The 15,588-nt window shown below is 47.4% G+C and overlaps 1 protein-coding gene across 2 annotated transcripts; it reads left to right on the top strand.

The window, feature by feature from the left end:
* The first annotated feature begins 4,125 nt into the window (after positions 1-4,125).
* Nsl1 (non-specific lethal 1) lies at positions 4,126-14,776 on the top strand. 2 transcript variants are annotated; one of them, XM_070673138.1, is made up of 13 exons: positions 4,126-4,797; positions 6,877-7,184; positions 7,828-8,137; positions 8,537-10,313; positions 11,108-11,610; positions 11,817-12,008; positions 12,118-12,349; positions 12,541-12,648; positions 12,778-12,853; positions 12,963-13,122; positions 13,583-13,803; positions 13,886-14,017; positions 14,481-14,776. In XM_070673138.1, exons 4-13 carry the CDS (start codon positions 8,755-8,757, stop codon positions 14,625-14,627), a joined length of 3,330 nt encoding a protein of 1,109 aa, XP_070529239.1. In that variant the 5' UTR covers positions 4,126-4,797; positions 6,877-7,184; positions 7,828-8,137; positions 8,537-8,754; the 3' UTR covers positions 14,628-14,776. The 2 variants fall into 2 exon arrangements, with proteins under 2 accessions (XP_070529239.1, XP_070529238.1); XM_070673137.1 differs by lacking the exon at positions 6,877-7,184.
* The last annotated feature ends 812 nt before the right edge of the window (positions 14,777-15,588 follow it).

Raw genomic sequence — 15,588 nt, 5'->3', positions numbered from 1 at the left:
GAGCCTAGTAATGAAGCGCGCATTAGTCGTCGCGAGCGCCGAAAATTGCGTTAGAAAAATTGTAATTGTATCAGCGATCGTCCTCCCCCCTCGAGGCCCGGGTCTATTTATCGCGCGTATCTGAAATAATATTTTTCTAGCTCGAAAAGGCGAGTACTCGTCCTCCATTTTTTTACGCCCGCAACGGCGACAAGAACGAAGAGGAAGCTTCGCGCGGGCGAGGACACCGTCAGTCGGCGCCGGTGTCCTCCGGCGGGTCTTTGGCAAACGGGGGTTGAATCTCGAATTAGTATTAACGTCGCGACGCGACTCTTTCGTTCGCTTTTACCAAAGTAAACACGTTCGCGGCTGGAGAAAAAAAAAAAAGTTAAAAAAAAAAGAAGGGGAGAAAAGTGAGCGGCGATGTCGATGAGCGACGACAAGTTTTCTCTAAATCGTCACCGCTGCGGCGCGCTTTTCTATAATTACGACGATGTCTTTTAGTGTCTTCTCTCTCGCGCGTATGCACGGACCGGTCGCGCGTTGTCTAAAATATCCTGTCGTCGACGACCGGAGGAGACCAAAGGACGACGATCGCGCGGAAAGGATCCGCGGATGACGAAAACGTGGAAGGAACGTAGAATCGAAGGGGGTGTCGCCGCTGGCCGGCGCCAAGACCGGCCTTGTTCGCGGGCGACTAATCCACGGCGGAGTTCTTCATCGCGCGGCAAACAAACGGAATCGAACAATTTGTTTTCGTACGGCGGCTAAGTAGCGGCTGCTATCCGGCGCGTGTCTTAGATCTGCCGAAGCGGTGGAAGCGGGTCGTCGATGAGACAGAGAGGCAAGGGAGTCTCGAAAGGGGGACGCGGGAACAAGTGACGGACGAGAACGCGCGAAGAACGAGAGAAGAGGCGATGACGACGACGACGACGACGACGGAGGGGGAGCCAAGGGGGGGAGGGGACGGGCAGCGCGGAGACGAGGCGACAAAATCAATTATTTTGTTAAACAACAAGCCGTGTTATGTTAGGTTTGCCAAAATAACCAAAACAACGACGCGCCCGCGTTTCTGCGTGTACGCGCCGGTTCATTCATCCGCGCGCTCGCCGCCATTTCCCATTCATCCTTCCGCAGCGCGAAATTATCATCGAAACGGATAATCGCAAAGCGGTTTTTCCGCCAGACCCGATCGCGGGGGTCGCCGTCGCGCGTCGTGCACGCGGGAGATAAACTGGGGACACCGCGCGAGAGATCCGCGCGCTTGCCTAGGTTCAGGTCGCTCGTTACAAGGTACAAAATCGATGGCGAGACGTATCTCTAAAGAAATTTCTCGTCCCACGAAAGTAAATCTCCGAGGTATTAATTAATATTAATTTCGAGAAACTTATTAATTTGTGGGATTTATTTCGAACGTGTCCCGCTTTGATAAAACGCATCTCGAGCGTTCTTAGCTCTCGCAGAACCGCGGTACTCGGCCGCGATACGATCGATGCTGTAAGCTCGCTGGTGCCGGAGAGAGGACCGCGAGGTTTCGTGAAAAACGCAAGGTGCATCCTCGGGGAAGGCGCGGGGGGGAGGCGGGTGGGTTTCGCGGTATCATGAGCCGTGCACTCTTCAAAAAGTACGGAACGAACGGGCGAAGAAGCGATCCATTAGGTAGGAAGCCCCGGCTGACACGCCCTGACGCTATCAAAACACGCCTTAAAACTTATATTCCAGCGCCGGCGCGACGGTGGTAGTAGGAAAGCCACGTACGTGAGATAAAATAACAGAGTGTAGTTAACAGGCTTGGGTAAAAATATTCACGCTAGCTTCCATATCTCCCTCTCGCGCGCCCTCCCGCCCGCGTCCTTCTCCGTCGCCCTCCCTCTTCCGCCACCCCCCTCCTCCCCTCTCTCCGCCCGCCACCCTTTCAATTTATCCGCGTCTACGTTCCTCTCCCTCTCGTCCCTCGCCGCGGCCGTCCTTACCCGCTTCCCCGCGGCTTTTTCGCATATTTCACGAAGCGCATTGTATCATTCGCATCGATTAATCGAAAACGCGAAAACAGCGGTCTTCCGACCGCTCGCCGCCGGGATTTCAATTAATTCCCCGCTACGGCCCGGTCGCGAGAAAAATTGTTTGGGTTTATGCAAATTATTCCGCGAATGCGTTCCGTTGCAGGTTTAGCGCGATAAAACGCGATCTCTCGGGCTACTTTTATTCGAGATCGCAATTCAAGTTCAAGTGTGAACTCGTCCTCGTCTTTGGATCTGTTAACAACTCGTAACGTTTTTGATATTTGGGACGAGAAAAAAAGCCTCTCGGCGATTGTTAAAGAGATAAAGATCGCCGGTTGTCGAGGCTCGTCTGTTCGTGCTTGCCGCGATTCTTTTCCGCTCATTCTTACGCTCGATTGAATCGAGCATCCGTACGCAGTCAGTCGGAGTTTGATTAGACGTAATATGTGAGATTTGCACTCACCAAACGGCGATCCGATTTTCCCGGCTGGATGGGCTGTCCTTCCGCATCCTTGCACTGGTCACTCGACAAACACTTTCGACGAAACGGAAAGAACCATCTTGCCTGCGAACCGTTGGACCTTACATGTTGAACTGGATTAGTGTCGCCATCTTTGTCACGCAGCGTTAAAAGTTCGGTAGGTAAGTCACTTCCTCCGCTGATATCATCGACCGCACGAACTTGAACACTTATCGACAGTTACGTTTCTAAAATACCAAGATAAAAAGACTTCTTTTAATAATTTTACTCGCAAACATTTGTAGAACAATAAATTACGAATTATACGCCGTGCTTACAAGTCGTGAATTAAATTTATCAAGAATTAACAAAACTACGTTCATAATTTATTTGCATATCTTAATTATATTTTATTTAACGTATATTAAATTAATTTTGTCCCTTTTTCTGCTTTATTGTTTGTTAACTATTCTGTTTTCTCGCAATTGACAATTTATAACCGAAAGTCTCGCTAACAAAAATTATCTCGTACACTCACTCGTACACTCACCGTCAGGAATGGTGTTCCTGGTGCTGCGAGGCGGCTTGAGTATGTGACCTCGCCGTGGTGTGCGTCGAATCGACACAAAGCGCGCGCGTAGATGTGTCGCGGAGCACCGGTCACAGAAGACTGAGGGAGAGCGCGGCCTCCTCCTTCCCCGCGCTCGGCGGCCGAGGAGTGGGGGAAGTCACGTACGCCAGCCGCCGTCGCCGCTCGCCGCACAGAAACTCGTCGCAGCGAAATACCATATCTGCTTTCCGTGCACCACGTATCGATCGGCTGGTGGACAGCGTCGTCGACTAGACTCGGCGCGACATCTAACGGCAGCGCGATCTCCATCGCGGGGTCGACGAATAAATCAGAAAATTCCGTACATCTGATGCAAGCCTCGAGTAAACAGGTGCAATGCGTCGTCGCGTTTACAGGCCATCCGGATCCCTGCGCAAAAAATGGCAATTAGCAAGATCGTCTTTCGGGGTCTCGCAGTTCCCGCGAGGCAACCAAGGGAACGCGAAAACAGTAGATGTACCTTATTACTGACCGTCAATTGTCGAGTCGTCCCGCCTCTCCCTTCTCCTCCGTGGGTATGGAGCGCCGTGAAACAGGCTCGCGATCTCGAATTCCGTTTCGCGATCGTCATTACGCCGGCGATTTTTCCGCCTACGTCGCGGCGGCGGCGACGCCATATTTGGAATGCGAGCATCGGCGCGGAAATCGCGAGTCGCCACGACGTTTGTCCGTAGACGGGAATCCACGTCGAGGCCGCGCATTAATCTCAATTCAAGAACTTACGAAAGGGAACGGACAAAGGAGATGGCCGGGGCGCAAGGGCGTCGTGTCGGTTGGAGGCTCTGGGTCGAATTTTGGCGGCTGCGTGTCGCGCGCTACGCGTCGGACGATACCGGAAGTGACGCGCATGCGCGCGCCGGTGGCGGCGCGCTGCCCGCGGCAGGCTTGCGGGTCGGACTTTAGCATCGGACGTTGCGGCATCAGCGGGCGAATCCGATTGGACGGCGTGGCCCACGAAGGCCACATCCGGCCAGCGGCGCCGCAGTATTGGTCGATCGCGCGCGACGGCATCATGGCAATGATGGTGGCGAGCGAAGTTGGCCGTACTTCCTATATACATTATTGATAAATAGCTCGCGTCTTTGCCGAGTCGGACTTTTTTCCGTGAAGCCGACCGAGTGGTGGCCGTCCGGGTGCGATTGTCCGCGCGTGTTCGACTGCGTGCTGCTGGCGGAACGCGCGTGCTGTTGACGACGACGGCCAGCCCCCGCCGCCGCCGCCGCCGTGGTGCGAGGCGTTTTTCGCGCGACGGTGTGTGCTCGTGCGTGCGTGCGTGTCGTGTCCGAGCGTGTCCTCGTCCCGCGTGCGAAGGGAAGAAAGCCGAGCGGCGGTCCGTGCCGCGGACGATCGACGGGTGCCGCGCATACGACGTATTCGTGACGACAGTTACGTGAAGAGGAAGAGAGAGAGATACATACGAACGGCGAGAAGAGGAAGTGAGAAGGAGAGAGTGAGACGGAACGAGACCGAGGAGAGAACGCGCGCGCGTCGCCTCGCAAACGGAGATCGGCGGTGGACGAGAGCAGCCGAGCGCGAACGACGGGATTATCGTGCGCGTTTCTGGGTGTGACGGACGGCGGCCCCGCGGGTCCGGTATCAGGGCGCGCTTACGTACCGGCGACTCTGCACGAGGTGGTGTTGTGCGCGAGAACGGGGCCCGTGTAGGGCCGAGGCCCAGGCATCGTTTCTTCGCTCGAGCCTGCGGCGCTATCCCACGAGAGCATGCCGAGCCCGGCCACGAAGAGGTGAGAGCGAGCGAGATGGTTGGCTGGAGAGAGAAAGAGAGCGTGAGAGAGACGGGGAAAGAGAGAGAGATCGCGAGCGTTAGGATAGAGAGAGAGAGAGAGCGAGCGAGTTGGCGCGAGGTAGAGGGAGAGGCAGGAAAAAAAGAGCGCGAGAGAGAGAGAAGGACGGAGACGGCGCGAATAAGCGAGCGAGAGAGGAAGGAGAGCGTGCGTTGTAACCCGTGAATCCGAGGGAAGCGACTACCTTCCGAGGCCTGTTTTTTTGCTCCGCCATTGTACGTCGCGGGACGACGGAAACGTCCGCGCGGATCGGTCGCGAAACGAGGAAAAAACCCCCTAGAAATTTTTACGCGCGGACAACGTACGGAGGCGGGCGTGTTCCCGAACGACGGCGTCCTCGCGTGCAGAAGCGGTAACGAGGAGAGGTGGCGGCGGCAGCGGAGGATATCGGTCGTCGTCGCCGTCGCGGCCCCCGCGCGGTTACGCCGCCCTGCGTGCTCGCGTGTTATTGTTCGGGTGTTGCTGCTGCTTCTCGGCGGCGTGAGGCGCGCTCGATACTCTCTCCCGCCGTCGTCGCGAAACGCGGATGCCGCAGCGGGGAGAGGGAAGGCGATTCCTGGTAGAGCGGCGTTTCTTCGCGACGGCGCCGCGAGGAGCTTACGCTCGCGCGTGGAAATGTACGTGCCGGAGGTCCGTTCGTCGTTGTCACTGCAGCGGAGAATCCGGGCCGATCTCCGCCGTTCAGGCGCGCGTAGGTAGAAGCCGAAAGCCGGTAGCTTAAACCGCCGCGTGCCACCTCGTGCTCCCTCGTCGGCGATGTAACGAAAAATGTGCGCGACGCGGCGCGCCGCGTTATGCAATAGACGCCGCCGTCGCGCGCGCGACCGACGGCGATGACGAGGAAGAAGAAGCGGCGCGGCTTCTCGTCGTTCCCTCGCCGGGCCGTTCTTTTTCATTAACTCGCCGCGAGCGTATCACGTGGCAATGCGTCAGACAATGTGCCGCTGCTTTAATTTACCTGCGCCGCGCGATCTCGTGTGCGCGCGTACGTGTATGTGTGCGTGTATGTGTGTGCGTGTGTGTGTGCGCGCCGCGCGGCACGATGATGAAATTACGACACGTCGGGTCGAAAGGCGCGTGTCTCCCCGCGAGCGCGATAGAACTTCGCACCCTCGGGAGAGTCCCGGTTTCACTCCCTATTCTCCCCCTTCCCTTCCCCCGCGCGCGCCCCCGGCATCTCTTCCCTATCCTCCCTTCGTCCATCTTCCCGCCGGCACTCCCGGTCGAAGTCTCCCTTCCCTCCCTCTCCCTCCAGACGAATCCTTTTTTCCTTTCGGCCTTTTGCCCGCTTTCGATTTCTCGTCCCGGTGACTCCGCCGTCTTTTTCCCTCCCCCCCTCCCCTTTCGGCCTCTTTTTCTCACTCGCATCCCGTCGCAGCTCCCTTTGTCTCGCCCGCCGGCCGACAATACGTCCGCGATGAAATATCGGGCGACTTCCGGTGCGATTGCACGCGTCCGTGAGCGCCTTATCCGTTTTGCCTCAACGTTCGCCCGGTTGAATGCGAAACCCGGGAAATCTCCCGGTTCGCGAGAGCGATGCAGCAGCTGCGGTCGCAAAAGAAAAAAGAGAGAGAAAAAAAAAAGAAAAAGAACGCGAGTTTAACAACATTCTTTCTCGCGTATCCGCCGATCGCCGGAGGGGAACACGCGCTACTCGCAGCGCTCCACGCGTTGATAGCGAAGCGTCGCGATAAGAGGAGCGCCGGGGAACAGGACCGGCGGGAACTCGATTGATAAGCCGACGCGATCGTGGATCAGCTGGCTCCGCGGCGTGTCCCTACGGCGCGAAGGAGATGCGAAGGAATTAAACGCGCCGGAGGCTCACGCGCCGCATCGTATCTGCTAAGATTTTGCTTGTTTATATCGCCGTCGTGTGAGTCATTTGTACGTATCGGCTGCCACGAATGGGTGTCTCCGTGTCGTCTGTTATCAATTGTTCTCGACGCGTTGCGCCTTCCTCGGCTTCGTTTATTTATTTTATTTTATTTATTTTTCTTTTTTTTATTTTCTTTATTTCAGTCCCGCGAATCCGATCTACATTTAACACCCGTTGTTGCATCCGCGCTGAAAAACACCGTGAAGCGTTGTAACTATAGCAACGTTCCGTCGCCAGACGCACTTTGAAAGTTTGAATCAGCAGTCCATTAAGAAGCCTCGGCTGGGATATGTCTCTATAATAACGAAAAGAAAAGAAGGATAAGACTCGAGTGCGGCGCAAGTAGCCGGCCGCATTGTTCTCCCGAAGGAGGCAGGTGTCAATACTTGGAAAGGAAGGAAGCTCGAATCTTATCGCGTGCGATCGGGATAGTCTTCGAAGACCGAGCGAGGTAAAAGCGAGGCGAGATCCGCGATTTCGCGATCGAAAGTCACTCTTGCGTCGGCAAAACTCTTCCTCCGGGCGCGAGATAGATATTAGAAAATAATCGAAGACGTAACGCGACGTAAAAATTGCACACAGCTGCTCGACGGTGCTTATGAAAGACCGTAAGAATCCGATAAGATAAAAAAACTGTCTGAAAATTAAGCGTCGCAGCGCGCTGCCAGCGTGACTCATCGAACGGCCTGAAAATCCAAACCAATCGCGCCTAATCAGGATGCCGTGATTTCGCCTGGGACGCCCGAAGTCTCCGTGCGGATTCAAAAGCGTTGAAAACTGCGCGGAAGTCGGGTTCGTTGAGAAAAAAAAAGAAGTAGAAGAAGAGGAGAAAAAACGACGAGCGGATTCGCGCGCGAAATGAAAGTTCTCGTCTCCCTTCCAGCGTCAAAGCGCATCTCGCTGATCCACGAGAGCTCGATGGTACTCCGCTGAGTACTCGACCGTAAAATGCTTTCCTGAAATTAAGCTAATGATCGCAGTCCGTAGCTTTCGCTGCGGAAGTGCGCGGCGGCGTCTTTCGCGAGGATGCAAAAGCGTGCAGCAAAGTGTTCGTGACCCGGTCGCTGATCTCATTCTTTTCTTTTCTTTTCCAGGACGCACTCGCGGAAGAGGAACGGCACGCGGAACCTGGTGCACCGGTTGTCTCCTGTACCAGGGCGCTCGAAGGTATTTTAATAGCGCCACGTCGCCCGACGACTGCGAGCGAGAGGACCGCTGCGAATTATTGTGCCGGGCACAAAGTCCGACTCTGGGAAGCTGTCGCCCTGAAACTGAACAAGCGTCGTTGCACCCGTTGTCTCCCGTCGTTATCGTCGTTCCTGCAATAAGGCGTTGTGAAAGGACGCACTCGGAATACGCTTAGGGAGATCAAGTATGCTACACTTCCTCAAACGTGAAGACGAAGTAAGTTGAGCTCCGCGATGATCACACGTTGTTTCTTTCGGAACGAAGTCTCTCGCGAGCACGCGTGCGCCTCGCGGCCAACAGCTCCACGATAGTAATGTATGTAGCTTGACAAAAAAAATGTTATGTAATTTTGCGTAACGCATAGATAACCCCGTTTGAGCGTGCGATTAAAGGGCTTGGCTGGCACTATTGATTTTTTTGGAAATTCGTTTATTGAAAGATACTCGAAGCTCGTTTGTGAAACCGAAAGTATTGGTATCTGAATTAATTTCAAAGTCCACGGTCGTGTGTTGAATTCTGTTGGACTACTTTCGTTGGTTATTATTAGTCTTTTTTTTTTTTTTTAATAATTTGTACGTAATAAATACATGATATAACATTTGGACTTTTTTTCAGGAAAAGGATATCACCTTATGACAATGGAAATTCCTGATCGATAACATGGGTGATACAGTGGAAACAACGTAATTGCGTGGCCGCAGGTGACGGCAGGCCAACGATAAACTGTTTATTAGAATAAAGAGAAAAAGAAAAGTTGAAACGTTAAGTTAAGTTTCGCAGTGAAGAAGGGGCGGACGGTAAGGGAGGTAGGACAGAGCCGTAGTAATGGATGAATGGGAGTGAGCGGTACACACGGGGAGTGCAGGAGCGGCGGACGCGCACTTCGTGGCACGTCGTGGGAGCCTCTGGATGTGGAGGCCGCGGCACTGGCAGCGTCAGTGGCAGTGATGGCCCCTGCTCTGACGGAAGGCGGTCCTCAAAAGCCTGAAAACTTGCTCCCTACCCTACCAGCTGCCAGCGGCTTTCTGTCCGCCGAGCAGGCTACGCAGGTGTGCCAGAATCGTGAGATCCTGACCAAGTTCGTAGTGCCGGCGAACGTTCAACCGACCAAGATCGACGAGCAGTGTTTGCGTGGTATCTCAAAGGACCTCATACGCGATGTCATTAACTCCAAGTATGCAAACGACCTCGATTCGCTATCCGCGTTTGCGAACGCGTCCGACTTGATCGGATCGAGGAACGGTGCGTCGTGTTTGCAGCAGCAGGCGGCGGCGCCGGCGGTGGCGACGGCGGCGGAGGAGGAAGAAGAGGAGGAGGAGGAGGACTTTGAGCGGCCGGTCACGCTGCCGGACGCCGGTCACGCCGAGGGGAAGGTGATCGACATTATAATGAACGACCCATCTATGGGTGATCAAACAAACAACATGGGTTTCTTGAAATCGAGCGTGGACTTGCCCTTGGTGGCTACCGAGACCGAAACGGAAGACAATAAGAATCTGGATGTCGATCAGATCATGGCCTTCAGCACTGATATTACGGCTGAGCAATGCAACATAGCCAATGTCGCTGATATCGGGCACAACGTGGAGGAGATTTTGCAGGTCATTAATTCGATAGAGGGTGCGGAGAGCACCGAGAACATTTCCGCTAGTGGCGGTGAACCAGTGCAAGGCACTGTCGACAGCGTGGAGATGTTTGCCATGCCCGAGGAAGGATTTGCGTCTTTTGAACGGGATTTACTTAATGACGTGGACGTAATGAGTCTCTGCAACGATAATATAAATATCCCGGTAGACACAGTGGACCAGCAGAAGTCGAACAATTTGAGATCGCAACAGGACATTGTAGCGCAGAAACAGTTCGAGACCGAAAGGAGATGCGCGTTTTTACTGAGAAGACTGAGGAAACTTCAAACGAGAATAGTGGGCAGACACGTGGCGGAAGAGAACACCGGTGTTCTCGAGCTAGCCCATCACGGTGTTAAAAAATATCTCTTGCAAGAATTAGTCAATATTGGTTCAAAGTCCAATGTGAGAAACTTTCCTGAGATTGGCGGCAGTTTGCATTCGTTTCTGCAGAAAATTGAAAAGATGTGTGTCGCTCAAAGTAACAGTGTGAATCGTCAAAGAGTGTGCCGATATTTTGGTGGAGGGTCTCGGGATAACATAGGTGTCGGTACATCCGGCAATAATGGTAATCGTCAGCCAGTGTTTGGTACCCCTCAGGTTAAACTAAATGGTGAAGAAGTGGAAAATGTAGCCGGATCTTTGTCCACGCAATTACATATTGTGGAATCTAACTTGGATTCGGATTGTACAGCATCCAGCAGTGGTGGAGAAAGTTGCGATGAAATGCAGACATTTAACAATACGCAACAACAACGTTTATCCATGTAAGTGACGTTTTTACAAAAGATTTAACATTAATATTAATCCTACATTAAGCATTCGTGCGTTTTAATTTTATCAATTTTGCGAAATTTAATGACTCACCGATTTTTATTTTTTTTTATATGCATTATATTTAATTAACAAATAATTATAATTATATAATTAAGTTTTACACAAATACGTAATATTTTAATTTTTTATAGGTAATTTAAATATTATTTATCGTTCATCAATGATTTCTTTTAATATTGTAATAGAAAGTCTAGTTTTATTGTTAATGTCTTTAAATGTTTTACGTTATTTTTAAATTAACTTTTCAAAGCTATTTAATTTCTTGTCGTTTATGATACGAAAATTATCCCACGATATAAAAATGAGTACCTAATTTAGCCTTGATACAAAATTTTCGTACTTTTATCTTATATCACGAGTAATAAATATCGTTTAAGAAAACGGACCGAAATATATTTTTGGCTCGGCTCTGGATTCTTTATCGTTTAGTTATTTATGAAACGCTTTGTTTCGGAAACAGGTTCGTAACAGTTTGACGTTCAGCATTTAGATTTAATATCTATTTGATTTTACGTGCGGTCGCAGCAATGCTATGCAAATTATTCGAGTTAAGTTTATTTCTGTAAAACGTTGCGGTTGAAAGTAATTTACAGTTCAATTTTAATTTAACCGTACCTTTAAAGATACGTTCTACAATAATAGGCTGACTCGTTACGCGACGAACACATACGATGTTTAATCTTGCAATCAGTAGGCCAATCGTATTGTTACATTATTTGCACAGATCCAAAAGAGCAGCATGGAGATATGCCCAGGATCGTGCAGGTGTAGCATCACGGTGGACCTGGCTACAGGCACAGATATCAGATTTAGAATACAGAATTAGACAACATAACGAATTGCAACGGCAGATCAGAGCTGCGAAGGGCCTGGTCGTTCTCGAAAATGCGGAGACCGTTAATGGATACAGTGGCGCTCTACCAGGGTCCACTGGACGATATAATTCATCCGAGGGTGAATTACCAGCTAGTAGAACTCGTCCATTTGTATGGAATTTTTACAGAAAGCGAAAGCTTTTGCAAGTGGACAGGCTACATGAAGTTTCAAAGCGCGCAGCCAAAGCTTCAACAGTGAGATGCAATTGTGATCATGTGTTGCCTGCGTGTGCTTTATGTACAGGAAGGCTAGATCCAATGCAGCCTCAAGAACCAATTGAACAGCTTTCTGTACAGGAACGTGTGGCACTCGTTGATCCCAGTTTTCATCCGGTGTTGTCATTCTCTGACGGTACGTTTGCTCGTAAACATATATTTTTTAATCTATTCAATATTGATACACTATCTAGAACGTAATCTAGAAAAGTAGATACATCATTAATAACTTTCCAATGATAAATTTTCAAACGGTTGAGTAAGAGCTTAGAATATTATTAATGAACGATCGCTTATCTTTTCACGACGGAATATATTTTTCATATCTTTTCTTCCTTGCAGAAGTTGTACATGGAACACATTTAGAAGCTATTATGAAATCAGTGGAATGGCAACAGAAAATGTTAAGAGGCAATCTGCGAGTTACCCGAGTAAAAGATAAAGACAGCAACGAAAGAAGAAATAAAAAACTTCCCAATAGAACGAAGTATACCGCGCGATTAAAGAAATCATCCTCAACTATACTTACAGCAAGTACGTATCGAACATTACTTCGTCGTTTTTTATCTCGTTAAAAAAAAAATTAAATTTAATCTCGCCGCATCTTTTCTTCGAAGCGAAGTAACTCTATCTCTTTTAACAGGAATCAAGAGGAAAATGTTGAAAAATGGAAAGAGAAATAGACTCAGTCACGAAAGAAGCGTGCCTGGATTAAGCAAGAAAAAAGTATCGAAGTTGCCGACTGAGGATGAAGACGACGTTAGCGCGCTTTCAAGTTCCAGCAAACACTCATCCCCAGTGCCTTCTCCATTGCAACACGTTACTGCCTCGTCGGAGAAAAACGTTGTTAAAGAAAAAAGTTCCAATTCACATGGGTAAGCGAAGCGATGTTTCGAGTATAGTTTCCATTAGCGAAATCACTATATCGATCTCGCATGTAAAGTTTTATTTTATACACGAAAGCGCTTAAGAATATAAAACGGTTGATCGCGTTTTCTTTGCGAAATCATTGTTGTTGTCGCATTCATTAATTCACAAATATATGTTTTACAATTATTTTTTTCAGGCGTTTGCGACAAAATTCGTACGACATCGACAATATAGTCATCCCTTATAGTGTCGCTGCTTCGACTAGACCTGAAAAGTTACAATATAAAGAGATATTAACACCAAAGTAAGATATTTTATAATCTGTATTTTATGTTTGTTTTAATTTTTAAACAAAGTTAATGTAATGTAATTAATTTAATTATTGCTGTATTATATTAAAACATTTCTCTATTTTTTTTTTTTACTATTAAAGATGGAGATTATGCGAGGAACCTGTAAAACTGGACGTGAAAAATGGTGTGATGCACAGGACTGGTCAAGACAGTGACGTAAGTAATAAGCTGTAATTAGTTGTGTACGATAACAAACAATATAATGAAATAATTTAGTATTTTTTCTTTCATAACTATGTTAATTCAATGATCGTATAATTCTCAGTGTGAAGACATGTCGGACGAAACGATCGCTCTGAGGCACGAACGTAGCGAACGTGAAGAATATAAACGCTTTATGACGTATCTAAATACGCCAAATCAGCCGCGTATTCGTCATAATCGTCGTATAGACAGCAGAGCAGACAGTGGTGCGAACACTCCAGGTATGTCTTTACGTTCCATTATGATCTTATCGCGTTATTACCACCAACTATTTACTATAATTCTAATTTTACTTTTTTTTTATTTTTTTAAATAATGAATAGCTAGATGAATTTTTACTCAGAAAGTTATTTATTATTTAAATAAGATTAGAAGATTAAACTTTTTTTCTAATTATTAAACTATTATTTTGATTTTAAAGTAATCTTAATAACGTAAAACTAATAATTTTTTTTGTACATAAAAAATGATTCACATTTTAAAATTGCTCTGTCGAAGCAAGTGCCCATTCTAGGCCTCCTCCTCTCAGTTTTGGATGTGTCGAGTCATTCTTTCGCGCGCAAGACACTCAAGAAAACCGCGACCGTGATTTTACAATTGCGAGAAATATAATGCTAAGCTATTTAATAATAGATCAGAAAATTATTTTTGTGGAAACAAAAAAACAATTCTTTTTTTTAGATCCTATGTCGCCGCACGCGAGCAGTGACTTCGGTGGAGATGTGACATCCCCGATCACGTCTCCACCCGCCACTCCGTCTCAGGTGCAGGACACAGAGTCATCGAGTTTAGATTCGCACCGGCCGTCTGCTTTACAAAATTCTTTGCGACGTCGCACCATGCCCGCTTTAAAACTTGGAAAAGACGATGCCACTGTCGCATTTACCGAAGACTATAACGAAGTGAGTACGCGCGCTAATAATTTCGTATTGTTTAAATAAATATTATTCGCGTATCGTAACGCTTCGAAAAAATTTTCTGCAGATATTACCGTACGAGCCAAGAGTATTCCCGTTATCTGAAGAAATTTACGATAAGATGTTGGAAGTTATGCCGGACGGACACTGGCAAGCTTCGACGTCCTTATGCTCCCGCGAGGAAGAAAAGGGCGATGATGTACGTACATTGCATTCGTAGTGATATCTCTTGCATCGAGTATCTAAAATGAGAAATTTTAATGATATTAAAATGTATGTGGGTACTAGTACTGACTATTAATATACACTTTGAGCCAACTTTCATGGCTCCTCTCGAGGCTATTTCCGGTAAGCAGTACCACTTGACGCTTCATACTTTTATAACGTAATTAATTTTATTTTTCATCTCACATACACATAGACACACCCAGTTAGCAAATGTTGAATTACGAGAGAAGTATCGCCGTTAACGCGATCGTTACAATATTTTCAATGCGTTATAGAAATCTTTCACACGACTCTAGTTTGCTCCTTTGTTCACGCAGCTGCCGTATAAAAGCTTGCAATTTTTAATAGAGTTTATTCACGAAGTGACATCTCGGGTGTAGGTAATTGCCGACAACAACGGTCGTGTTTAACCATTCGTATTTATACGTTTCTAGGAAGGCGAAATGGACTCTCCCGAATCGGATTCAACCGAATCTGCTTGTTGCGATTTAGACGGCGAGGATCCGAATGATCCTGAATGGACAGTAGCTGAAGATAGAGACACTGAAAAGGAGAGAATACGTCCGACGGCTAAGAGATAGGATATAAAACTCTTAAATACAGTATGTCTACGTCGCTACTATATGCAGAAGCTACCTGTCAATTGTTATATATACCTGTCGGTCATGTAACATGCACCTTAAGTTAACTACCTGTAAAGTGTATTATAAATATAAATTTTATAACTTCATTCTCTCTGCTTAAATTAATGAAAAAAACCTTAATTATTATTGCTTTTTTTTTAAGTATTGTTATTTTGGCCAAAGGATTAGAATTCTAGCGTCATATTACGTTTAGGGATACGCGTTATTGATTTTCCTGCTGTTACATAAGTAGTATAGTATTAATTTTCCGAAAAAAAAAAAAAAAAAAAAATGGAATCTCATGACAAATTTAGCGGTTTTGTATAAACCTTGTATTTATGTTACAGAACTCTTCACTTGAAATAAAAGTGCCAACCGAAATGTTCTGTAGCACTGTGTACCTTCTAATATTATACATATACGTGCTTTCTTTTTTATTTTGTCAGAGAGAATACACCGCAGCTTACCTGGCATATTCAACAAGAGATGTTAATATTACAAGTGCTTAAATGTACGTTACAATCTTACCCATTATGTCATAACTTGTATTTAAATCCTTGTATATTATCTGTCACATAACTCTTGCACCTAATTTCGCAAACGTTATTTATGTAACAGTCAAAATCAGTTTCTTTAAGCATGGACTTTTTTAGATTTAAGGTAGCAAATCCTGTTTTAATTTTCATATATGACCGGATCGTGTCTTAAGATATTACTATTATATTATACAGGTAAGGACACCGTTATAAAAAATTAAAATTATTAAAGAGAAATTGTAAATTTATGTATTATAGAAAATATTCTTGACATTAGCGTGTGAAATTTGATGTAGAACAGAAACTACTAAAATTAAAAATGTGTTATCAGTTAAATATTCTGATGCTCTGTATTTTGACTGTTATGTTCTTATCATTGGTAT

Source organism: Cardiocondyla obscurior, linkage group LG27 (genome assembly GCF_019399895.1).
Source record: "Cardiocondyla obscurior isolate alpha-2009 linkage group LG27, Cobs3.1, whole genome shotgun sequence".
Taxonomy (NCBI): Eukaryota; Metazoa; Arthropoda; class Insecta; order Hymenoptera; family Formicidae; genus Cardiocondyla; species Cardiocondyla obscurior.
Note: the sequence above shows the minus strand (reverse complement) of the source record. Positions and strands in the feature narration are given on the sequence as shown.

Excerpts from the sequence above, each read along its gene's own strand:
- Nsl1 (XM_070673137.1), top strand. The coding sequence starts at position 8,755 with ATGGGAGTGAGCGGTACACACGGGGAGTGCAGGAGCGGCGGACGCGCA. Across the intron at positions 12,009-12,117 it reads CTCAACTATACTTACAGCAA|GAATCAAGAGGAAAATGTTG; the intron begins GTACGTATCGAA and ends CTCTTTTAACAG. Across the intron at positions 12,649-12,777 it reads AAAGAGATATTAACACCAAA|ATGGAGATTATGCGAGGAAC; the intron begins GTAAGATATTTT and ends TTACTATTAAAG.